The 24,716-nt window shown below is 37.4% G+C and overlaps 2 protein-coding genes across 7 annotated transcripts in view; one reads left to right on the plus strand and one right to left on the minus strand.

Moving 5' to 3' along the window:
- The window catches only part of acsm3 (acyl-CoA synthetase medium chain family member 3), a 30,654-nt gene extending 22,971 nt beyond the window's left edge, over nt 1-7,683 (minus strand). The window contains exons 1-3 of one of the 5 annotated variants that reach the window (XM_039776539.1): nt 7,637-7,683; nt 1,032-1,262; nt 15-225 (exon numbers count right to left, since the gene is read on the minus strand). In XM_039776539.1, coding sequence (XP_039632473.1) covers nt 15-225; nt 1,032-1,256 — 436 coding nt within the window. In that variant the 5' untranslated portion in view covers nt 1,257-1,262; nt 7,637-7,683. Of the gene's footprint in view, nt 1-14; nt 226-1,031; nt 1,263-4,463; nt 4,531-7,636 lie in introns of those variants that run through there. The other 4 variants (XM_039776542.1, XM_039776540.1, XM_039776541.1 and 1 more) reach the window with 4 other exon arrangements.
- thumpd1 (THUMP domain containing 1) lies at nt 6,743-24,371 on the plus strand. 2 transcript variants are annotated; one of them, XM_039776543.1, is made up of 5 exons: nt 6,743-6,853; nt 9,733-9,949; nt 12,503-12,683; nt 15,041-15,289; nt 23,410-24,371. In XM_039776543.1, exons 2-5 carry the CDS (start codon nt 9,752-9,754, stop codon nt 23,727-23,729), a joined length of 948 nt encoding a protein of 315 aa, XP_039632477.1. In that variant the 5' UTR covers nt 6,743-6,853; nt 9,733-9,751; the 3' UTR covers nt 23,730-24,371. The 2 variants fall into 2 exon arrangements, with proteins under 2 accessions (XP_039632477.1, XP_039632478.1); XM_039776544.1 differs by having other exon boundaries at nt 9,751-9,949.
- The last annotated feature ends 345 nt before the right edge of the window (nt 24,372-24,716 follow it).

Raw genomic sequence — 24,716 nt, forward strand, 5'->3', positions numbered from 1 at the left:
TTTTTTTTGTCTACCTGTCCTAAAGCATGCTATATTCACAAACCACCACTCTGGAATTCTGGGTAAAATCAGAAGAACCCTGTCCCCTATCTGAAGATCACAAGCCTCTGATAGGATGTTAGCCACAATCTTTGACTGGACTCCCAGCTCTTGAAAACTCCATTTAATTTCCTCACCAGACTCATTTACCCACCACAGGGCTGGATTTAAAGGTCTATGCCCATTCTGTGAAAAATAAAAAACAGAGTTTTAAAAATTGATTAAAAAAAAAACACAGTTTGTTTCACTTATAAAAACTATGGCGAGATTTTCAGCTTTTTCTTGACTGGTAATCCACTTTAATTAAAGTAATTAAAAAATACAGATTTCAGATAAAATATATACAAAATACAAAATTGTAAAATCCAAATAATTCCCTGTGGTTTACAAAACTATCCACCTTAATAAAAGGATGTCTGTGTGTACGTCTGGTTGCTATGTCCCTGTTATTCCAACAGATGGTGCATTACACACATTTGTAGTAATAAAATGCATTGCATTTGTCATTCCAATAGATGACAAGCTACAAACACTAACATTGCTTTCATGAATCACATACCAAATGGCATATAACAGCGACATAATGCATTGCAGGGGCGGCATGGTGGCGCAGTGGGTAGCACTGCTGCCTCGCAGTTAGGAGACCCCGGTTCGCTTCCCAGGTCATCTCTGCGTGGAGTTTGCATGTTCTCCCCGTGTCTGCATGGGTTTCCTCCCACAGTCCAAAGACATGCAGGTTAGGTGCATTGCCGATTCTAAATTGTCCCTAGTGTGCGGTGGGCTGGCTCCCTACCCGGGGTTTGTTTCCTGCCTTGCGTCCTGTGTTGGCCGGGATTGGCTCCAGCAGACCCCCGTGACCCTGTAGTTAGGATATAGCGGGTTGGATAATGGATGTATATTGTAACTTTGATTCATGTACTGAAAAACACTAAAGTGTGACTAATAACATCATACACTACAAGATGTATTTTTCTAAGAGTGTTACAGCTTACAAACTTAACCTTTTCTTTTTCAGACCATGAATCCAACACATCTCTTGCAAAGTTAAAATATTCTGGCACATGTGGATTATAGAGCTGACGAAGGTCTTCATATTTCTTGAAATTTTTTGGGATAGAAACTTGGAGTTTGGAATGTTCATGAAATTTTCTTTTCAGTGATATGTAATAATGTCTTAAACTCGGAGAAGTCACTTGGATCCATTTTGAATGGTTCATTGCAACCTATGGACAAGGGAAAATAAACTTGAATAATTACTTAAAACAAACCATTAGAATAAAAACTACAGAAAATTGATAGACAGCACAGAACTTGAAAAAGATTAGATTTAATGTGCTCGATGTTAATGATGTCATACATGATTTATTTTTCCTCTGTTCTCTTCGTTATCAATTTTATATTCTCCCCTCGGGGATTAATAAAATATATCAGATCAAATCAAATGACATAGGTGTTGCAATTTTGCCAAATATGAAACTAATCGCACATAATAATAGAAAAAGGCCTTCTTATATCATTTGCTTCTTGAACACATAACTTTTTTGTGAAATACTACAAACATTTCTACATCATGTATATTGCTACATAAAAAATCTTCTTACATTCCACTTATATTTCTGTAACCTTTTGAACATCTACCCATGTTTATAATATAACATTGTAGGGTGAATATAGAGTCCACTTGGCTAAAAATAAAAAAACACAAGGCTGCCAGATCAGTCATCAATTTCTGATGTACTGTGTGACCCTGAGAAAGTAACTTCTTCTGCCCATACTCAGTCTGTGAATATGCATGTCATTCTGCATAAAAACCAAGCGTCTTCACTTGGGTCTCATATATGTAAAGGACACTGTTTCAAAACACTTATGGCTCTATCAGATGCACTTTGCATACCTACGCTGTCTGCGAATTTTATTTTTTTTTCTCCTGCCCCTGGATTTTTGTTCCTTTTTTGGATTTTCCTGTCCTCCTGGCCATTGGACCTTACTTTATTCTTTGTTACTTAGTACTGCCTAATCTTATTTTTATATATTTTTTTCTTCATCTTGTAAAGCACTTTTAGCTACATAATTTGTATGAAAATGTGCTACATAAATAAATGATGTTGTACAGAGACTGGTGTTTCTCATGGCAATCATTTCTTAAAAGCCTTACTTGCTCAGTCTTCCAAGAACTATAACATTTACTATGTTGAAAGGGGTCAGCTGATCCAGTAATACAGCTTTTAGATTCTTTGCAGTTTCTAACAGCAACATATAATCAGATCTTTTGGCAAATTTACTCTGATGATCACTCCTAGAAATATTGTCAGCTGTCTTGAGCAGTCTCCATTTGTATATAATCTTCTCACTATGATCATTCTCAAGCAGCTGACCAGGCAATGGAGTATACTGGCTAAAACACTGCACATTACCTTAAGGATGCTGGTTCAATTCTTATCTTAGCCTCACAATGTAATGATGCTAAGCAAGTCACTTATTGTACCTTTGATCCAACTGTAAAAAATAATTAGTAAAGTGTTTGAATATTTACATTGCCTTGGATAAATCCACTGACAGACTGAGGAGATTGTTCCTCCCCCACACTATACAACTCTTTAGTTCCACATGGGGAAGTAAATGCTAACATTATTAGCGGGATTATTATTATTAGTCTGTTTTTACATTCATTTTTATTACTCTTTAATATTGTTTTTTGTATCAGTATACTGCTGCTGGAGTATATGAATTTCCCCTTGGGATTAATAAAGTATCTATCTATCTATCTAAAGGAGTCATCTACATGTAAAATAATAATGAGCAGCAAGTATTACTTCTCTGAGATCTCTGCAGATGTCCTTTATCCCTGAAACTGTGATGCCACAAACGTGAATACTCCAGACCAAACCTCTGATTATCAAGTGCACTTGTTTACCAGCACCAGACTATAAGTACCTTCTTATGTAATATGGAAGCAGTAAGGTTGTACTAACTTTTCCACCAGTTGTTGTCCATGCAGAGCTAGAACATTCTCCTGGTGACTGAACAAGTTTCCCTTCCATATCCTTGAAAATGTGCATGTTACTTTGGCAACACAACAAAAAAGATCTTTTTGGAGTGGGCTCTTTGATAGACTACTGCCTTGCATTAATTATGTTTTATATAGATTTATGTATTGAATGAAAAATGAACATTGTTAAAACATTAATAAACTGCAAATGTATTCAATGTTAGCGTAATTATGTTCATTGTAAGTTGGTGATTAAGGTAATTGACTGGAAATCACAAGTTTTCCAGTGCACTGTATAAATATGCGTTATAGGTGTTATATTGGATGGTGCAATCTTTAACAGTACTATATCATAGCTTGCTGAACCTGGGGTCAATGTAGTCTGCACATTCTCTTTGTGTTTGTGTATGCTTTCTCTGGTGCTCTGGTTTCCTCTCACATTCCAAAGGTATACATGCTGAGCTCACTGGCAAGTCATCATTCATCTGGAACATTAGCCATAGAAGGGACACTCACCAAGTCAATCTTCTGCCTTGGTTAAAGTGCTGTTAGGATCAGCTTTGGCTCCCCCTAATCAAAACTGTATTAACTGATGGTGTATGCTGTTAAAACACTTTAAAATCTTGTAAGGATATTGTTCACCATGAATAGGTTTGGTTATTGTAAAAGTGAATGCCTTGTATTGCATTGATCACTGACACCTAGAGTTCTACACTAAACAATCTGGAAAAGTAGGGGCTGGATGAAATGAAATTATAAAGTCACAGCACAACATTTTAACAACTTTTCAACCCATGCATTATTTTCCAAAAGACTACTATTGGCAAGAATAGTTGTTTTTCTTCCTGGTGGACTTTGAAAATGTTGACTCTGACATTCAGTGAGTGAATGAGGTCTGGTGTTTGGGTAGCAGTGGTCGTTTCAAAGGTTCTGCACAAAATTGTACGAATTGTTCCTATGCTGACCCTAAAGGCAAATGCAAGTACTCTTTACCTGTTAAGTTAGTAACACCTTTCCCCGTCTTTAGTGGAATATTTACCAGTTCAGCTTCTTAGCTAATTTAATGAAGTGGTTGCAAATTCGTTTTGGCAGAATTTATTCTGAGGCGCCGCCCTCTTATCTCATCGTGTATACACTATTACAAATGCAATGGAGTTAAATACAAACACCACAGTACATACGAAAAAAACAAACGATTTTCCATCCATCCATCCATTATCCAACCCGCTATATCCTAACTACAGGGTCACGGGGGTTTAATTCACTTTTTTGTTTTTAAAAAAGTAAACAAATGCATCACACAGCAGCACACTGCTGAGAATATAAAAATGTGTACGAAAAAGATCGATGCAAATTTTTCACTTTTTTACGAATTTCTTTAGTTTTGGTACTTGTTAGTTAGTAAAACATACAAAACACGTCGAAGTTCGCTCACCTCTCGCTTGTGCAGCTGTGTAGTAAAAAAAAAAAAACATCTGAGCGGAGAGCGCTGGGCGCATAGCTGAAGGTGGGTGGTGCCAAAAAGGCCATTAAAAAAGGGATAGCTTTGGGCCTTTAAACCGCGTTAGTTCATCACTGCTGTTTTTCGAATTTGCAAAATGCGTACATTTGTTAATCTGTCCAATTTCCTAACATTAGAAGTTCAATTAAGTGCGAAAAAGTCCAGGTAGTACTGTACTAATAGCACGTAAGTGTTTTGAAAATGTTAACTCCCCTTCAACGAAGTATTTTAAAACTGACTTAACGCAAGGGTTCATTTTCCCAACTCACTAACTCCAGGAATGACACAATTTTTGCACAAGTTTTCTCGAAACTCGTGGAGAAGCAATTGCTAAATTTTGTAACATATAGCCTACTATAACCCACGTATTAAACAGTGTCACTTCATTCCATATGAGTTATGCGTCACCGTTTAAGGTGTCGCGTGACAGTTCAATTAAGAAAAGCGCGCATGAAGCAAAATGAAAAACTTGCTTAAGTGGGAAAGCAAATTTATTTACTCAGAAGTTAATGGACTATGTGGACTCAATAGAATCTACGCGTCGGTCACACTCAAGCGCAAACTACACTGTGTTCCAAATTATCATGCAAATTATATTTTTCTCTGATTTTCCTAAATAGTCGATACAAGTGGCAGTCAGCAGAATTTTTGAGTCATCAACCATTAGCGTATAATTCGAATGTTACTGAACAAACCTCCTAATATTGCGGTATGTTTTTCAAAAATAAAAAACAAAATGCACTATTCCAAATTATTACGCACAACGGAGTTTCAAAACATATTACAGGGTGTAAAGAACTGAAAATTGTCATTTGTTGAATTTGCAGCATTATGAGGTCATATTTATTGAAATCAAAAGCTATTTCAATCAAAAACATCTTAACTGGTCAAGTTACATATTAACATAGGACCCCTAATTTGATAGCAGCTTCACAATTCTTGCATCCATTGAACTTGTGAGTTTTTGGAGAGTTTCTGCTTGAATTTCATTTTAGGATGTCAGAATAGCCTCCCAGAGCTGCTGCTTGAATGTAAACTGCCTCCCACCCTCATAGATCTTTTGCTCGAGGATGCTCCAAAAGCTCTCAATAAGATTGAGGTAAGGGGAGGATGGGGGCCACACCATGAGTTTCTCTCCTTTTATGCCGATAGCAGCCAATGATGCAGAGGTATTCCTTGCAGCATGTGGTGGTGCATTGTCATGCATGAAGATGATTTTGTTACGGAAAGCGCGGTCCTTTTTTTGTACGATGGAAGACAGTGGTCAGTCAGAAATTCCACATACTTTTCAGAAGTCATTTTCACACCTTCAGGAACCCTAAAGGGGCCGACCAACTCTCTCCGCATGATTCCGGCCCAAAACATGACTCCGCCACCTCCTTGCTGATGTCACAGCCTTGTTGGGACATGGGGCCGTCCACCAACCGATCCATCTGGACTATTCAGGGTTGCATGGCACTCATCTGTAAACAAGACTGTTTGAAAATTAGTCTTCATGTAGGTCTGTGCCCACTGCAGCCGTTTATGCTTGTGAGCAATGGTTAGAGGTGGCCGAATAGAAGGTTTATGCATAACTGCAATCCTCCGGAGGATCCTGCTCCTTGATGTTCGCGGGACTCCAGAGGCACCAGCAGCTTCAAATACCTGTTTGCTGCTTTGTAATGGCATTTTAGCAGCTGCTCTCTTAATCCGATGCATTTGTCTGACAGAAACCTTCCTCATTTTGCCTTTATCTGCACGAACCCGTGTGTGCTCTGAATCAGCCATAAATCTTTTAACAGTACGATGATCACGCTTAAGTTTCCGTGAAATATCTATGGTTTTCATACCTTGTCCAAGGCATTCAACTATTTCACGCTTTTCGGCGGTAGAGAGATCCTTTTTCTTTCCCATATTGCTTGAAAATGGTGGTCTGCTTAATAATATGGAACATCCTTCTTTAGTAGTTTTTCCTCTAATTGGGCTAACCTGGCAAACTAATATCACAGGTGTCCGAGATTGATTTCAGTGATCAAAAGAGCCCTGAGACACAATACCATCCATGACTTTAATTGAAAAACAAAATATTTAATCATTACGAAACTTAAATACAATTTGTATAATAATTTGGAACGCGGTGTAGTGCGTCTGGTTAGTAGATAGTGTATGATTGACAAAGTCCTACTTATAAGTGATTGGTTAAACTTTTGATCGGCAGCTTCACCGCCCACATTCAAGTGTTGCGGGTGGAGACTAACCTTCGACTTTGTCGCGTCTAGGTTGCGTCATTTGAGCGACGCGGTCCATGTGTTTAGTGTTAAAACAGTCGAAAGTGTTCCTTACAGGTAATTAACGGCTTTTACTGAACTTATTTGGAAATGAATGATAGTAAAGGCAGTTTCTTGTCATTGATGTAAATGATTTGTTTGTCTGGTAGCAATTTGAATGATGTGCTGTCAGACAGCAAAATTTAAAGGTACATGTGGAATAAATTTGTTTCCTTTCAGTTCAACTAGAAAACTGGCACGTGTGCTATGTAATTAGTATGATTACAGTTTTTGGTATGCCGCTGTATCAAAACTTGTTTGAATAATACTACGTAAGATATTTCATAGTGAGACTATATATTATATATCAGGCTGCAGGTTCAGCGCACCTAAAATAGGATAATACTACATAAATTGCGATATCAATAAAAATCAGGTAAAAGTAGTATTTAAAGGAGAAAAAAAATCGTAAAATGTAATTTTTCTAATGAGTTTTATTAATAAAACTAACTGTGTTACCTTGTTTAGTGCGGGAAATTTTCAGAGTCAACGGGCCTCGGTTATAGTGGCATTTGTTAATCAGATTTATCAGACGTGTTATGCAACAAAGGACATATGTACACAAATATAAGTTGCTTACCGTTGAATATGCTACATACAGTGTTGGTGGGAAAGAGAGTGCCGCAGAGCATAGTACCAAAGCGGTATTCGGTAATGTTATAAAGATGATTTGAAATTCATTAATTCAAAGGTAAGAACTGTAAAAAATCTCCACTCTTCATTTGCATCAAAGCCTAAAATTAGTATTGTCTCAGTATACCGTGGATTTGAATAAATGTCTACCAAAAAAATTTTACTTACTCAAAAGCGCAGTCCAGTTCTCTTAGCACATTCTGAAAAGCAGCATCTCCATCTGCTATAGAAAAAATTGCACTTGATTGTATTCAATCGTGGTTTGGCGCCGTCAGTTAATTAGCGGTTTTATTTTTGCTTTTTTAACTTCAAAAAGCGCCAAACACTGATTGTTAATTGGTATTATGAACTTAATGACGAGATGCAGGTGGACAACAGTGTTAGCTTTTTCAAAAGCAGAAGGCTGTGCACTGATAGAAAAATGTAGTGTAATCAGAGGTGATTCAAGGGATTCTGCAGGCCCCAGGCCAAAAACTACATGGAACCCTCCATCTCATTCTCCCCTGACTCTCGACATGGTGAAGTTTATTACCATTACTGTAGTGCAAAGTCTAAAATAATAAAAATCATCAGGGAGAATTTAATAAGCGCAATCCTTTTTGTTCTCTATAAAAACAGATTATATAAAACAACACAATAGAAACATTTCTAGAAACTAGAAAAGCAATAAAAATAGAATAAGGTAAATTTTAAAAATCTATATAAGTTAAGAAAAATGCAAAATATAAGGTGCACATGGTAGTTGTAATAAAAATAAATACAAATTCCACATTGTAAAATTAAAAAAAAAATAGATGTAGTGCGTCTAATGGAAATTAAAAGAAAACATGGTTCGTAAAGGTATTACTGTAACTTTCAAAATCGTTGTTTGTGGGCCTAAAACCTAAGGTGTAAATGCTGCATGACTTGGAACATGCAACATATAGGTTTGCCCTCGACAAGCAGAATCCATCATTATCTAGGTGTTTTCAGCTGCTTCTGTTCCTTCAGAGTTTAGCTGGTTTGCTATGAGACACATTCAAGCTTTCATGGATCGACTTTGGGTCATTAAATGCTTCTCTTATTCGGATGTTGGCTTTTAACTTGCTGTCATTTTTCACGTATGTGTTTTCATCTTAAAGCAGGGCTATTCAGTTAGCAGCCCCTCAGCCAAATTTGGCCCATGAGTAGGTGTTTGCAGGTCCTTTGATTGGTTTCTCTCTTAGTTAAAAAAGAAAAATAATTTAGAATTTTCATAGCCACTTTGAAGGTCTAGAAAATGTTTAATTTATTCTTACTTGTCCCGCCCAATCAGTGGCTGCAGTCAATTTTAACCTTTCTCTCAAAAGAAACAATGTCCTGAAGCACAGAACAAAAAGATACTTGTTTGTTTCAATTAGAATTAAGCTGTGTGTTTGTTTATTGTGAAATGAGGGCTTTTTGTTGATGAAGGGATACTCAAGTTCTGCAATTTCTAAATGTTTTAACCCCTTTGCAATTACAAAAGTAACTAAAAATACTCAAAGGATAAGTTTTTTTTATTTTTTTATTTTTTTGTTTGCTTCTTGATAAAAAAAATAATGGGTGTCTTGTCTGGTATCATTTTCAAAAAATGGTCCCTACTCAGAACTAATTGAATATCCCTGTCTTAAAGTACCTGTCTCACAGAAAAAAATAATGGAAAACTGATAAACTGAAAATGAAATATAAATTCGCTACAGACTTCAAAGTACAGCAGTACAGTATCAAACATTGTATAATGTACTATTAAAAATGTTTAACATGGTAGATCAATTGTGCTAACAGGCCATAGAAACAACACACTTTGTTAAAAGCAAGGATTGACTTTTGATCAATTAGCTTTCCAGGAGGTAAGTTTGACACTTGTGGTGTAGAAAAACATCAAAATGAATCACTATCAATGTTAAGTAGACAGGTGGTAAGGCTTTGGACTTCAAACCCTGAGGTTAAGGGTTTTAGTCCCACTACAATCCCACATTCTGTGACCGTAAGCAAGTCACTTTAATTGCTCCCACCGGAAAAACTAAAGAAACGTAACCAATTTTATCGCAAAGGTTGTAAGTTACCTTTGATAAATGTAAGTATATTCAGTCACGATTAATACTTAGACATTCAATTAACAATCCACTTTAAGATTTTAGATTGTAGTTATAAGACCATATATTATAATCCAATAATATGTTCAGGGTAGAGTTTTTTTTTTATACTTGCACAATGATTTTAGAGCTGAATTGTTTTTATTAAATAGTTTTCTCTTTCTAAAGATTACTTGATTTTACAAGGATGGCTGCTGTGGAGGAATCCAAGAAAAGAAAAAAGAAGCAGTATACAAATTGTGCTAAGAAGTATAAGAACTACGATGAGCTTACTGTTGGAATGCAGGGAATATTGATCACATGCAATATGAAAGAGAAGAAATGCACAGCCGAGGCTTACAGCCTGCTGAATGAATATGCTGATAAAATATATGGACCTGAAAAGGTACGTACGCTCAGAGACTTGGATACACTTAAGACATTAAACACTACTTTAATGGAATTTTCAGTGTTTTTAAGAGAAGCAGAATCTATACTTAGTTTTCTGAGCAATATTAATAAAGACAAAAGCACAGTTGATCTTCTCCCATCAGTGATTATTCACTTTTGCCTGTGGTAGTATCAGAAAGACAATATTTTGTCTTTATATTTTAACCACTGTACATAAACATTACACTTGTACAATATTCTGCTGATGTGCCTGTTCTTTGTGCAGGTTATATTTTTGTACCTAACAGTTTACAGTGCCTGGTATTTGAACCGTGGAGGTCTGTTGTGTACAGTGCTGCATATCTTACCTTTTCACACATTCCCTAACATTCTGAAACATGTTTAACCCAAGTATTAAATATTTCAAACACAATAAACATTGTTAATTGTATGTATTATCATTTAATGTCCATATTTGCCTTTGTAGTTTGATAAAATATTAATCTACCTGTTTTTACATACTAGGGTAACAGTTGAATGGACACAGTTTTAATTTTACATGTATAAAAGATGAAGGATAGTATTGAGATTTTCAAACATTCATGCTTTCAACTTTCTACGTTTTTATTAATGTGCAACTATTTATCAGCCTTTATTTCATTCATTGAAAATACAACAGTCCTGATGTGGAATTTTAAAGTAAAATGATATAATAATCTGATCTAGGTAAGATGTAGTACCGTACCATATGTCTAACTGATCAGTAGTATATTAATTTTAACAAGGCTTTGAAATCAATAAAAAATGTAAAAGGAAAGAAATATTTCAAATCAGCTGTTTGTGGCTGTTTAATTGTATGCAGAGAACTTCCAGACTGTAAATAAAAATAATTTTTAATGAATATATTCTTAAACCTTCAGTTAAAACAAAAATGAAAAGAAGTTTTCTACCACATAGCATGCCCACATCATGACAGTTCAATGGATAGAATTTAACACAACATTTTTGGCATAGTGAAGGACTAATATAATTAAATATTTACTAGTCCTGACAAATCTGTACTAGTCTTTTATATGAAAAAAACATCTTCCAGAATGAACAAAAATTCAGTTTTGCAGTTAGCATTACAAATATTCTTGCAGATCTTAGAATTAAAAGAGCACTCTGTTAATAAAATTTGGATTCCCAAACTGGATTAGCATTTAAAGCCTCACAGGCACACATACGGGTAATAAGTATTTTAACATTTAATGTTTTATGCTGACTCTTGTATTTATTATCTACATTTGAAAGTCTGACTTGTTAGACTTAAACACTCTATAAAACACTCTATAATTAGAATGTCTGTTGATTAAAAATGAAATTTGCACTATTAGATAATGGACATGTGGTTTACATAGCACAAATTACTTGTAGAATTAAAAAATAAAAAAATCTATGGATGTCTTCACGTTGTTTGTCACTGGACAGAACTGGTCATCATTACGTCAGAAATGTTTCTATTATTCTGCATGAAAACATGATATTAAAAATTGTACTCCACTCTCTGTACAAAGCACATGGAATATGTAACAGTTCCACAAAGTACTGTTTCTTGTTGGAGATTTCATTTAAGAAACACTGCCTTAGATCTATGGATCACAAAGTGCTTTATAAATAGCTCTAAATCACATTTTGATTTGTCATTTCTGAATTGCAGATATCTTGTATTCTTTTTTTGACTATTCAACAATATAGTGCAGGTATTTAACTTATCATTTTAGAATTAAAAAAATCTAATATTTAAATGATATGTTTTTTACTTGTTAGATTGCAATTATGACTAGTCAAAGGAAAGCATTTTCTTGTTAATACAGTTTGCTATACAATGTGATCTTCCCATCTGTGCTCAAAGGGAAAGAAGAAATGCTAAAGTGCAGTAAATGACAGTTAAGTGCCATAGTTTTCAAGTGAAACTGCAGGCATTAAAGTCATTAAGAGAAGGGTGCGTGGAAATTGCAGTAAATTTGAAAGTGTAAAAATGTTTTGTGGTTTTTTTTTTTTTTTGTGATTCAAGACTGGTATTCCTGGACCAAAAAAAAACTTAAAATTGCACAGCACAATTAAAAAATCTCTGGTACTTATGGGTTAATATTTTGTATCTTCTCTTTCTATGGTACAGCTGGAATATCAAAAATCAGTCTCCAGTAAGCTATCTCAACAAGGTTACAGGTTTGCTTTTAGAATGCAATGCTCTGAAATTGTAAGAGGGGAGGCAACAATATTAGCTAGTATTGTGGGCACACAGTTCAAGAGACCACAGCCTATGTGATGTTTACTCTTTTTTTTTTTTCTTCTCCTTTAATATGCTCTGGTTTTAATTCTGTGTCCAAAAGACATGCCTGTTAGGTAAACAGGCCACTCTAAATTGGCATGATATGAGGGTGGGTGAGTGAGTGCATGAGTGTGTCCTATGGTAAACTGCTTTCCAGTCCAGTATTTATTGCCACCTTGTGCCAGTGCTACTGGAAACTTTTTTTTTTTTATGGATAGATGGAGTTTGTAACAGTTGCATTGCATACACTTGCAGTTCACTGAAGGTGAAGAAAAGAAATCCAGTGAAGATGAAGAGGAGGAAGATGATGATGCTGAAAGTTCTTTGAAAGAAGAAGTAAAACAGATTAATTTGTCCATATCTAAGAAGCAGAGAAGATTTCAGGCTATGGATAGTGGAGCGAACAATGTGGTGTTTGTCAGAACTCAAAATATAGGTAACTAGTATTTTTTTTTTTAATCCAAAGATTTATCGAAAAAATATATTAAAACCTGAAAAGCATTCCCAGGTTCCTAGTTTTTTTTTATTTTTCCCTTGTTGGTAGCTATTTGTTTTGTTTTCATCCAGACAATTTGTGTTTTTTAAGATGTTTGCATAAAATGTGAAAAGCACCTACTGTCTCATCATGTCTCAACTCCTAGTGGAACAATTATGTTGTAACCTGATACACTTACTCCAAGGAAATTTGTCATGAAGGTTCAGTTTCTTTTAAGATGTCTCAGAGCATTGCTTGTACACATTTATGAAACCTGAAAAACTCAAACTTAAAAACTTTTGGTGAATTTTCACAATTGTGTTAAAGTTGGTGACTAATTTACTCTTTCAAATATACCTAGACTGGTTACTTCAGTGTGTATATACTGGATTTTTAAATGTTCCTGTTTACGTATTCAGTAGCTGCTCCAAAAGGTAAAACAAATCCTCAGTATAAATTAGTTCAACTTCAGCAGGGTTACGCATGCAGCAAATAACTTTTTGTCACTTCAGTAGCTTGTGCAAGCCTCTTTCACACTGCTCCCTGAAGTGGTTTCATGTATTTAAGTTATCTTTGTAAACGTCCATCCATCCATCCATTATCCAACCCACTATATCCTAACTACAGGGTCATGGGGTTCCGTTGGAGCCAATTACAGCCAACACAGGGCGCAAGGCAGGAAACAAACACCGGGCAGGGCGCACACACACACCCACACACTAAGCACACACTACGGACAATTTAGAATCGCCAGTGCACCTAACCTGCATGTCTTTGGACTGTGGGAGGAAACCGGAGTATCTGGAGGAAACCCACACAGACACGGAGAGAACATGCAAACTCCACACAGGGAGGACCCAGGAAGAGAGTTCGGGTCTCCTAACTGCGAGGCAGCAGCGCTACCCACTGCGCCACCATGACACCCTCTTTGTAAACATAAAAGTTAAAAAAATGCAAGCATGGAAGTCATTAAATTTAGGAATACATTGAAGAGGAAACCACCTCCTTAAGTGTTGCTGTGTAAGCCTTTGTAATGTACATGCAATGAATAAACATCTGCTCAGTATTTGCACTAAAGCAACCTTGTGGTTTTCTTATTTGCAGATTATACTCACTGGGTATGTCTCTAACAGTGTATGTTATTGTCGAAATGCCACAATGACCTGCTATTTATTATGGCCCATTGGAAACAATGATTTTAGGTTTTATATACAATACAATACAATTTATTTTTGTACAGTATAGCCCAAAATCACACAAGGAATGCCGCAATGGGCTTTAACAGGCCCTGCCTCTTGACAGCCCCCCAGCCTTGACTATCTAAGAAGACAAGGAAAAACTCCCAAAAAAACCCCAGTAGGGAAAAAATGGAAGAAATCTCAGGAAAGGCAGCTCAAAGAGAGACCCCTTTCCAGGTAGGTTGGGCGTGCAGTGGGTGTCAAAAAGAAGGGGGATTTTATATCTACATTTGCTTCTTTTTTTTTTTTTTTTTATTTATTTATTTATTAATTTTATTACAATCAATACATAGCAATCAAGTTTTTACAAAAAAAAAAAAAAAGAAGAATTATGCTAAGAACAGATCGATCCCCACCCTTGTCTACTTTTAATACTTTTATGTTTAAGAAATATAAACTACACTTAGCCATGGAACCTCCACAACCAACAGTTAACAATAGCAATTTTGACATCAGTTGGGTTGGTGTCTACAAGTACAGTATGTGTCTGTGAAGGCTGTTTCAGCCTCCACAGGCCTATTTGGGCTCTGTTTTCAACTACATGATTTTGTAAAATGATATTAAAACATGTATTTTAATATATCTGCTAATACTCATAATTACATTGTGTTATTTCAGATATTCTTAATATCACACGTAATGTATTTAATCAAGAAAAATGTGATATCTTTGTTTTTATATAGTAAAACAAAAATTAAAATTACTTCAAGATTGAAAACACTTAACCACGTCCCTGATTGCACCAGAATGTCATGGTGTGCGTGTGTGTGTGTGTGTTAGAGCAGTGCAAGAGGCCTCAGGAGCATAAATAATGAGTATTAGAGCTATGTGGCCTAAAATGCTTTCTCATCTCATATCCATGTATTTTCAAACTACCTCTCAGAATACTTAGTGGAACACCTTCTGAATTTCTTTTGTTTGATTTTGTTATAGTAGGCTAGTAGCTATAATGTATAGTGTATAATGTTTTAATCTCATCTAAGTAAGTGGGCTTTCTGTTTAATTCTTCAGATAAAAATAAAAGATGAAATTGTTAACAGTAGCTTTAAGTTGGCTTAACTATCAGATCTTTATTTTTAGATCCTGAGAAACTTGTGCACCATATACTTCAAGAACTCCACACAACAAAGAAGAGAAAATCCCGGGTTATTTACCGAATGCTGCCAGTGAGTGGGACCTGCAAAGCTTTTCTTGTGGATATGGAAAAATATATGTCCACCTTTCTGGAGCCTTGGTTCAAAGCTCCCAACCAGACAACATTCCAGATTGTCTTTAAAGCTCGAAATAACAACCATGTGAAAAGGGACGAGGTGATCAAGACATTAGCAGGTTGGTATTAGCTCTGCTTTTTGTATATATAAACCTTGCTTTATATTCATTCATTTTTGGATATAATCATATAACACTTTTTTTTTTTTTTGTTTATTTCGCCTTATACAATTTCTTGTATTAAGAATTTGTTAGTTTTCGCATACCCCTTGGGGTCAGAGCGCAGGGTCAGACATTGTACAGAGCAATTGAAGGTTAAGGGCCTTGCTCAAGGGCCCAGCAGAGTAGGATCTCTTATGGCAGTGACGGGGATTCGAACCAGCAACCTTTGGGATGCAAAGGCAGATCCTTAGCCTCAGAGCCACCACTCCGCCCTATTTAACATACATGTTAACAGTATTACTTTTTGGTGTATTTGTATAAGGAAAATGCTGTCAAAGTATTATTTTTTGAGTCCTTTTTATCATCTTCTTTGAAAACGTGACTGAACAATAAAAAGATGTAGAATGAAAGACCATGATAAGGGAGGAGCTTTTGATGAAGGATAAAATGTGAAAAGTAAATGGGACTGAAAGTGTTTTCTCCCAAATAATTATAGACAAACTTGAAAAAATGATTTTATGCTAAGCTTCTGTGGTGGGTTGGCACCCTGCCCAGGATTGGTTCCTGCCTTGTGCCCTGTGTTGGCTGGGATTGGCTCCAGCAGACCCCCGTGGCCCTGTGTTCAGATTCAGCGGGTTGGAAAATGGATGGATGGATGTTAAGCTTATTCTTAGAAATACTTTGTAATTTAAAACATTTCTTTATGAAGTAGTCTCCAAATTAAAAAAGTAGATTTTTATTTATCTCTATATTATATATATACTATATACTATATCTCTATTATAAAAAAAATCCTGGAAAGGAAAAGCAGGTTAATGAGGCGTGATCTTCTCAGAAGTTCTCGGAAGACACTTGAAAGACCCGCGAGATGCAAACAATATCAAATAAGAGCACGGCCAGCAAAACACTCCGTTGTGTGAAGGCACGTAGCACACACAGATCCTGTGCTCTCAGCACATATAAAGCGCATAAGGACAATACGTTCTAGATGAAACATCAATGCCTAAGCAAATAAGAAAGAGCAGCATGGAGAAAAGAGACCCAAAAGTGTCGGAGAGAAAAAAAGGCAGATAAGAGATTATGAAAGCAGTGGAATTTGAAAGGCTCAAAGAAATGATTGCGTGATACACATGCAGAGAAAGGTAAAGAATATCAAAGCAGTAAAATTCGAAAGTATTGTAGCGTCCCAGCCAGGTTGAAGCCTTTTTGGTTTTAAGTGACTGTTAGGTCCAATTGAGGGAGGGCGGAGTACAGCACGGAAGACTGATAGGGGGTATTGATTGATGCAGTAAGGGGGGGTTGGGGGTTGAGACCCGGGGCATGAGGGGTTGGAGAGTGTGCCGGAAAGTTGTGTTTGGGGTTACAAAGTTGGCGCTTGTTCAAGCAAAACTTTTGTGATACTTTATTACATGTGACAGATAGGGATCTCTGTCGCTCCCTTGAACCCTCGGACAATACATCAGACACCAGATAAAAGTCCAATAGTTGACTTTATTAATTAACAACAATGCACAAAGCAACCTCCTCCCCACAATACAATACAATCCAACACAAATACTCAGTATTCCTTCACACTCCCAGACGCGTTACCACCCTTCCACCCAGCTCAGCTCAACACTCTGGTGTTTCTCAGTCTCTTGCCTCCACTTCCGGTTGAGTGGACGCTGGCGCGTTTGGCTGCCGCTGCTCACCGGTAAAACTTTGTTTGTTTGCAACTCTGTTTGATCGTCTTGGGTCTGCTTACCCTGACGCCGACAAATATGTGGACTACTGCCTGGTTTATGATCATCTGGGCTCTCCTACTGCCTGTACATCGGTTTGCGTTGGGATTGCTCCAGTATTCTGCTGTTGAACTTCTCCGGCCGCGTCCCTCCATGTCAACGCCTCCTCCTGCTTCTCTGCATCTCCATCCGGACATCATCTTCCAACCACGCCGGAGATACATTCATCGTGGATCCCGACGAACGGTCCACCAGGATCCTTCGTCTGCAATAAAGTCTTTCTGGTCCAACTCTCACCGTCCTCCTCGCCACGCTGATCGGGCTGTCGACCATAGTGTGCTTGCCAGCCTAACTAGGTCGGCTAACGCCTCTACTACCCGTGGGACTACCACCTTCAACTTCGGACTACTGAACATTCGCTCACTTACGAACAAGGGGTCTCTTGTTCGGGATCTCCTCGTTGATCGTGGGTTTGATTTCCTCTGTTTAGTTGAGACTTGGAAAAACCTAATGACTTTTCTGAACTCAATGAATCCACTCCGCCGGGATTTGTTTACATCTGTCAACCTCGCGGAACTGGCCGCGGAGGAGGTCTCGCGATGTTATACCGCGAGAAGTGGAACGTTTTGCCGATGTCTGTCCCTGCTTTCAACTCGTTTGAATGTACTGTATGCAAGTTACCTGGATCTTTGCCTACCGTCATCGCTGCTGTTTATCGTCCACCTAAACCGAATAGTGACTTTTTAAATGACTTTGCTGCTTTCCTTGCTCAGCTTGTCATTGTCTCCCCTAATATTATTTTGCTGGGTGACTTCAATATTCATATGGACAATGTAAATAACCCTCTTACTAGAGACTTTATGTCCTGCCTGGAGAACTTTGGGCTCCAACAGTTCACCAAGGTCCCCACTCATTCAAAAGGACACATTTTGGACTTAATTTGTTGCTCTGGTGTCTCTTCTCTCGATCATACAACTGATGAACTGCCTTTCTCTGACCACTCTCTCCTCTCTTTTAATCTTCAACTCTCTATATCTATCCCGAAGCTACCCCGCACAATAACTTTTCGCAATATTAAGAACATTAATTTGGACTCTGTTCGATCCAGTATTGAATCACATATTGCCACTCCTAATTTAACTACCGCTGATGAGTTGATTTTGCATTATAACACCAGCCTTCATCATATTCTGTATTCTCTTGCCCCTTTTAAAACAAAGTCTGTTTCATTTTCCCTCTGTGCCCCCTGGTTTACGACAGAACTTCGTCTCATGAAAGCGAAAGGCCGGCAATTAGAGCGACTTTATAAAAAAACTGGGCTCGCGGTTCACAAAGATATGTATTTCCACCATCTTTCACATTATAAGGATTGTATTAATCAAACTAAATCTGCCTACTATTCTAATATAATCAGCATGAATGAAGGCAACACTAAATCATTGTTCTCACTCCTCAAACGTGTCACCCAACCCCCTGATTTGTGGCCATCACATCTCTACTCTTATGCCTTTTGTAATTCTCTGATGTCATTTTTTATGAACAAAATCGAGAGTATCCACCACTACCTTGCTTTGCAATCCGCTCACACTACTCCTTCTGAATTCTTCCCATCTACTCACCCTTTTTCTTTCTTTCAACTTCCCTCCACCTTAGAAATATCAGATATAATCCTTCATTCTAAGTCATCCACCTGTCTGCTTGACCCCTTACCTACATCACTTGTCAAAGCCTGCCTTCCATCTCTGCTCCATATTATATCTGCTATTATCCATTCTTCTCTTTCAACTGGAATTGTTCCTGCTTCATTCAAAACTGCTGTAGTAACCCCAATTTAAAAAAATCGGGCCGATCCATCTAATTTTAACAACCTGCGTCCGATCTCTAACCTACCTTTCTTATCCAAAATCCTAGAAAAAGTGGTAGCCAAACAGCTCCACTCTCACTTATCCCTGAATAACCTGTATGAACAATTCCAGTCTGGTTTCCGCCCACTCCATAGTACAGAAACTGCATTAATCAAAATAACTAACGATCTTCTCATGGCAGCAGACTCCGGCTTACTCTCTATCCTCATACTACTTGATTTGAGTGCGGCTTTTGACTCCATTTCTCATTCCATTCTTCTCAATAGACTATCTTCCATTGGTGTCACCCACAATGTCTATAACTGGTTCACATCCTACCTTTCTGGCGCTCCCAATTCATACAGCTCAAATCATTTTCATCTCACTCTGTATCCGTTACCTCAGGAGTGCCTCAAGGCTCTGTCCTGGGCCCCCTTCTGTTCACCATCTATCTCCTTCCTCTGGGCAATATTTTCAGGAAATATAATATCCATTTCCACTGTTATGCAGATGACACCCAGCTTTATTTTTCAACTTCACCCACAATCACCCTCCCACCTACCACCCTTACTGACTGTCTGGCGAAATCAAAAACTGGTTTACATTTAATTTTCTTAAACTCAACAGTGATAAAACAGAGATCCTTCTTATTGGTACAAAATCCACATTATCCAAATCCCATAACTTCCCTATTATAATTGATAACTGTACTCTATCCCTCCTCTCGGCCAGAAGTTTGGTGTCATCTTGGATAATAACCTCTCCTTTCTTTCACACATCAATACTATTACACGATCTGCCTACTTCCACCTACGTAATATCAACCGTCTCTGCCCCTCTCTCACCCCTCACTCTGCTGCAGTTCTTGTTCATAGCCTTGTCACCTCTCGCCTTGACTATTGTAACTCTCTTCTTTTTGGTCTCCCTCAAAAAACTCTTCACAAACTTCAATTAGTCCAGAACTCAGCCGCCCGTATTATCACGAGATCTCCTTCTACTCACCACATCACTCCTGTTCTGCATCAACTTCACTGGCTCCCTGTCAAGTTCCGCATCGAGTTTAAAATCCTTCTGCTAACCTTTAAAGCTATTCATGATTTAGCCCCCCCATACCTGTCTAACCTCCTCCACATCGTCACCCCTTCCCGTATTCTTAGATCATCCTCCTCAATTAAATTGACTGTTCCTTTCGCTCGTCTTTCCACAATGGGGAACAGAGCTTTCAGTCGTTCTGCCCCCCGACTTTGGAATGCACTGCCTCCTGAGATTAGAAACATTAATTCATTCTCTCTGTTTAAGTCTTCAGTTAAAACTCATCTTTTTAAACTTGCCTTCTCTATGTAAACACTGTACTGTATTGTGTGTTGGGTGTTGTGTAAAGTGTACAGTGTCCTTGAGTGTTTGAAAGGCGCCTATAAATAAAATGTATTATTATTATTATTATTATAGTCCCTGACCCGGAAGTGTTTCCAATCCCTCAGTCCATGTGATCTCCTATCACTTCCGGGTCAGATAAAAATCCTCTTCTTCATCCCGGAAGTACGTCATTCCTCTTGTCCATGTGACTCGGACGTACTTCCGGGGCGTAGGGCAAATAGTCACTGCTCCTCCCTGCAGCACCTTCTAGCAGCCCCTGTGGTATCCAGCAGGGCTGTAAAGGAAAACTCCAACATTCATAATTCCCTGCTGGCATTCGGGGCACCTCCATGCTGCAGGGAGGGGTCCACCTGGCGGCCTGGGGGTATTGGCCAGGATGAATGGCCGGCCATATTCCACAGCAGCTGCCCCCCCTTCACAATGCGAGCAGCGTTATACAGTTAAGTCCATAAATATTTGAACAGAGACAACTTTTTTCTAATTTTGGTTCTGTACATTACCACAATGACTTTAAAATGAAACAACTCAGATGCAGTTGAAGTGCAGAGTTTCAGCTTTAATTCAGTGGATTGAACAAAACGATTGCATAAAAATGTGAGGCAACTAAAACATTTTTTTAACACAATCCCTTTATTTCAGGGGCTCAAAAATAATTGGACAAATTAAATAACTAGAAATAAAATGTTAATTTCTAGTACTTGTTTGAAAACCCTTTGCTGGCAATGACAGCCTGAAGTCTTGAACTCATGGACATCACCAGATGCTGGGTTTCCTCCTTTTTAATGCTCTGCCAGGCCTTTACTGCAGCGGCTTTCAGTTGCTGTTTGTTTGTGGGCCTTTCTGTCCGAAATTTAGTCTTCAACAAGTGAAATGCATGCTCAATTGGGTTAAGATCAGGTGACTGACTTGGCCATTCAAGAATTTTCCACTTCTTTGCTTTAATAAACTCCTGGGTTGCTTTGGCTGTATGTTTTGGGTCATTGTCCATCTGTATCATGAAACGGCGCCCAATCAATTTGACTGCATTTAGCTGGATTTGAGCAGACAGCATGTCTCTGAACACCTCAGAATTAATTTTACATTCAATCCATCACACTGCCTCCACCGTATTTTACAAATGACGTGGTATACTTTGGATAATGAGCTGTTCCACCCCTTCTCCATACTTTTTTCTTGCCATCATTCTGGTAGAGGTTGATCTTGGTTTCATCTGTCCAAAGAATGTTTTTCCAGAACTGTGCTGGCTTTTTTAGATGTTCTTTAGTAAAGTCCAATCTAGCCTTTCTATTCTTGAGGCTTATGAGTGGCTTGCACCTTGCAGTGCACCCTCTGTATTTACTTTCATGCAGTCTTCTCTTTATGGTAGACTTGGATATCGATATGCCTACCCCCTGGAGAGTGTTGTTCATTTGGTTGGCTGTTGTTGTTGGCTTCACCATGGAAATGATTCTGTGATCATCCTCCATTGTTGTCTTCCGTGGACGTCCAGGTCTTTTTGCGTTGCTGAGTTCACCAGTGCTTGCTTTCTTTCTCAGGATGTACCAAACTGTAGATTTTGCCACTCGTAATATTGTAGCAATTTCTCGGATGGGTTTTTCTGTTTTCGCAGCTTAAGGATGGCTTCTTTCACCTGCATAGAGAGCTCCTTTGACCGCATGTTGTCTGTTCACAGCAAAATCTTCCACATACAAGCACCACACCTCAAATCAACTCCAGGCCTTTTATCTGCTTAATTGATAATGACATAATGATGGACTTGAACACACCTGCCCATGAAATAGCCTTTGAGTCAATTGTCCAATTACTTTTGAGCCCCTGAAATGAAGGGATTGTGTTAACAAAATGCTTTAGTTGCCTCACATTTTTATGCAACCTTTTTGTTCAACCCGCTGAATTAAAGCTGAAAGTCTGCACTTCAACTGCATCTGAGTTGTTTCATTTAAAATTTACTGTGGTAATGTACAGAACCAAAATTAGAAAAAAGTCGTCTCTGTCCAAATATGTATGGACCTAACTGTATGTCCTGCGAGAAAGAGATGTAACCACACCTGGGGCCGGAAATAAAGGACAAGTTTTATTTTTACAGAAGTTTTTAAAGTAGAAGTGAAAATAATGCATATGTAAAGGTAAACCAAACACTGGGGTGGGCAAGCAGGGGGCAGAGCCCCCTAGTTATGTTAAAGATAGTGTTTTTGAAAAAGAGACTTCTACAGTATTTCATTATGCAAAACAGATTTACAAGAATCAGCATTTTATATATTATTTCCAATGTTTAATTTTCCCACTTCTTATTGCTAAAAGGAGACTGCATTAAACAACAACATTAGAATTTTTAGTAATCCACATGTTACCCTGTGTATCTTTTGTGGATGGAAAACCTGTAACTTCTATTTTAGTCTGGCATTTGTCATTTTTCTATCCTTTGTTTTACTCATTCATTTATAAAGGATTTAGTGTAAGGTACAGATCCTACATAGGGGTTCACTTCACACGCTTGCACTAAGCCAATTTGGATTTTCAGGTTAACCTTACACATGTCTTTAAGATGTTGGAGGAAAACTGTGGATGTCTGGAAAAAAATCTTTTCAAATACAGGAAGAACAAACAATCTCCACATAGGCTATGTCCAGTCCAGTATTCAAACCTCATCTACTGGGGTTGTATGGCAGCTGCATCACCATACTTTTGTCATAACATTTATTCAAGATAAAACACCGAAATTATTAAATTGCAAAGTTTTTTAACATACCACTACAACACACTGGTGTCCTGTCCAGCATTGGTTTCTGGCAGATAGCCAGTACTGCTGGGAGACACTCCAGCTCCCAGGAACTTCCCTCTGTTTAACTAAGTGGGTGAAGGAAATGGTTGATAGAGAAAATCTGCTAAAGATAAGGAAAAATAGGAAGGAGAACACAAGATAATACCCCTTCTTTCCCTAAAAATCAGTTTTAAGAGAGTAGGCTTGTGCAGGTGCAAAATAATTTTTTTATGCTTTCTTATCTAAGTGTACAGTTTCATTTTGTCAAATGTTTAGTACATTAATATAGTTTTTAAATTTCAATTTATCAGTGTTATGTCAGTTTTCAAGGTTTTTTTCCTTTCTATTTAATACCACTGTTCTTTTTTTTTATAGCACTTGTGAGTAACATGAATCCCAAAAACAAAGTAGACCTAACTAATCCAGAATATTCCATCGTTATTGAGATAATCAAGAATGTCTGCTGTGTAAGTGTTGTGCGGGACTATATGTTGTTCAGAAAGTTTAACCTACAAGAGATTGTCAAGTCTGATACAAACCAAAACCACAAAGAACAGATGGGTTCAGTCACCAGCACAGAGAGCTGCAAACAGCAAGCAAAACAGGAAGAAATAAGTGTTACAGAAGAGGAGAAAGAAGAGGCAACTGACCAGAAAACGGATCCTAACGGGTCAGCAACAGAAGATAAAGTGTGACAAAGTACTGTTAAAACTATACAAACAAAATGCATCTGCTTTTATGCAGGACTGTGACTTGTTAGGGACGCTCATACTGATTATGGCTGGGATTAAGAAGCAAGTTTCTACATTCTCCAAATCGTGATGAAGGTTTTCAATGAGTAAAATATTTTTGTGCAAGTGAAATTCCGGAACAAGGGACATTTTGATTGTTTTTCTCATCATTGATACCAATTACACTTGACATTTACACTGCTTTACTGTTGATGTAATTTCAGCATTTTGTTGATCTTGATGAGTGGGTTTCCATATAAGGGAGATGTATTGTAGATATAATGAGTGACATGCTAGGATAAGACATACCATGCTTGTCTTTTAGGTTCTTAAGATTATATGTGGGTTGAAAAGTTTTTATATTTCTAAATACAGTGTGCAGCATACTTTTTTTTTTTTTATTGTGATTATTAAATATTTTACTTTTATTATTTTTTGAGGTATGTGTGAAGGAGAACCATAAACTGAAAATGATGAGCTTGTGTCATGATATTTACCTGACCAGCATATATTTAAAAATGTTTTTCTTTTTCCTTTTCCTCTTTTGTGAAGGCAAATGTGGATTAAAACATTTTGACACAATAAATGAAATGGATTCTCACAAACGGGCATTGAAGGTTACTGATTTCTAAAGAGAAATATTTTGTTTACTTTTTGCAATAATCAAAATTATATTTTGATAATCCTGTAAGTGCCAGGATGTAACACTGCTTAGTGTTGTAAGTATGCAGTGTTCATAATTTATGTATTACAGGTGGCAACATGTTTTGTGAACTTCTTTATAATTTGTTTTTACCGAATGTGTCAGACTTTGAGCAACCAAAAAGGGTCTTTAGTTTGTAGTTTTATTTCTATACGGAATTTAATAAGCAAAATTTTACAAAATACACTGCGAAATCAAGATCTTAATAGGAAATATGTGCTGAATTTCTAAAGTTGACAAATCACTGA

The sequence above is a fragment of the Polypterus senegalus genome, chromosome 13 (genome assembly GCF_016835505.1).
Source record: "Polypterus senegalus isolate Bchr_013 chromosome 13, ASM1683550v1, whole genome shotgun sequence".
NCBI lineage: Eukaryota > Metazoa > Chordata > Cladistia > Polypteriformes > Polypteridae > Polypterus > Polypterus senegalus.

What these genes read in the sequence shown, in the direction of transcription:
- thumpd1 (XM_039776543.1), top strand. Translation starts at nt 9,752, where the DNA reads ATGGCTGCTGTGGAGGAATCCAAGAAAAGAAAAAAGAAGCAGTATACA. An exon ending in TGTCAGAACTCAAAATATAG is followed by an intron (nt 12,684 to 15,040) that starts GTAACTAGTATT and finishes CTTTATTTTTAG; the next exon opens with ATCCTGAGAAACTTGTGCAC. An exon ending in GGTGATCAAGACATTAGCAG is followed by an intron (nt 15,290 to 23,409) that starts GTTGGTATTAGC and finishes TTTTTTTTATAG; the next exon opens with CACTTGTGAGTAACATGAAT.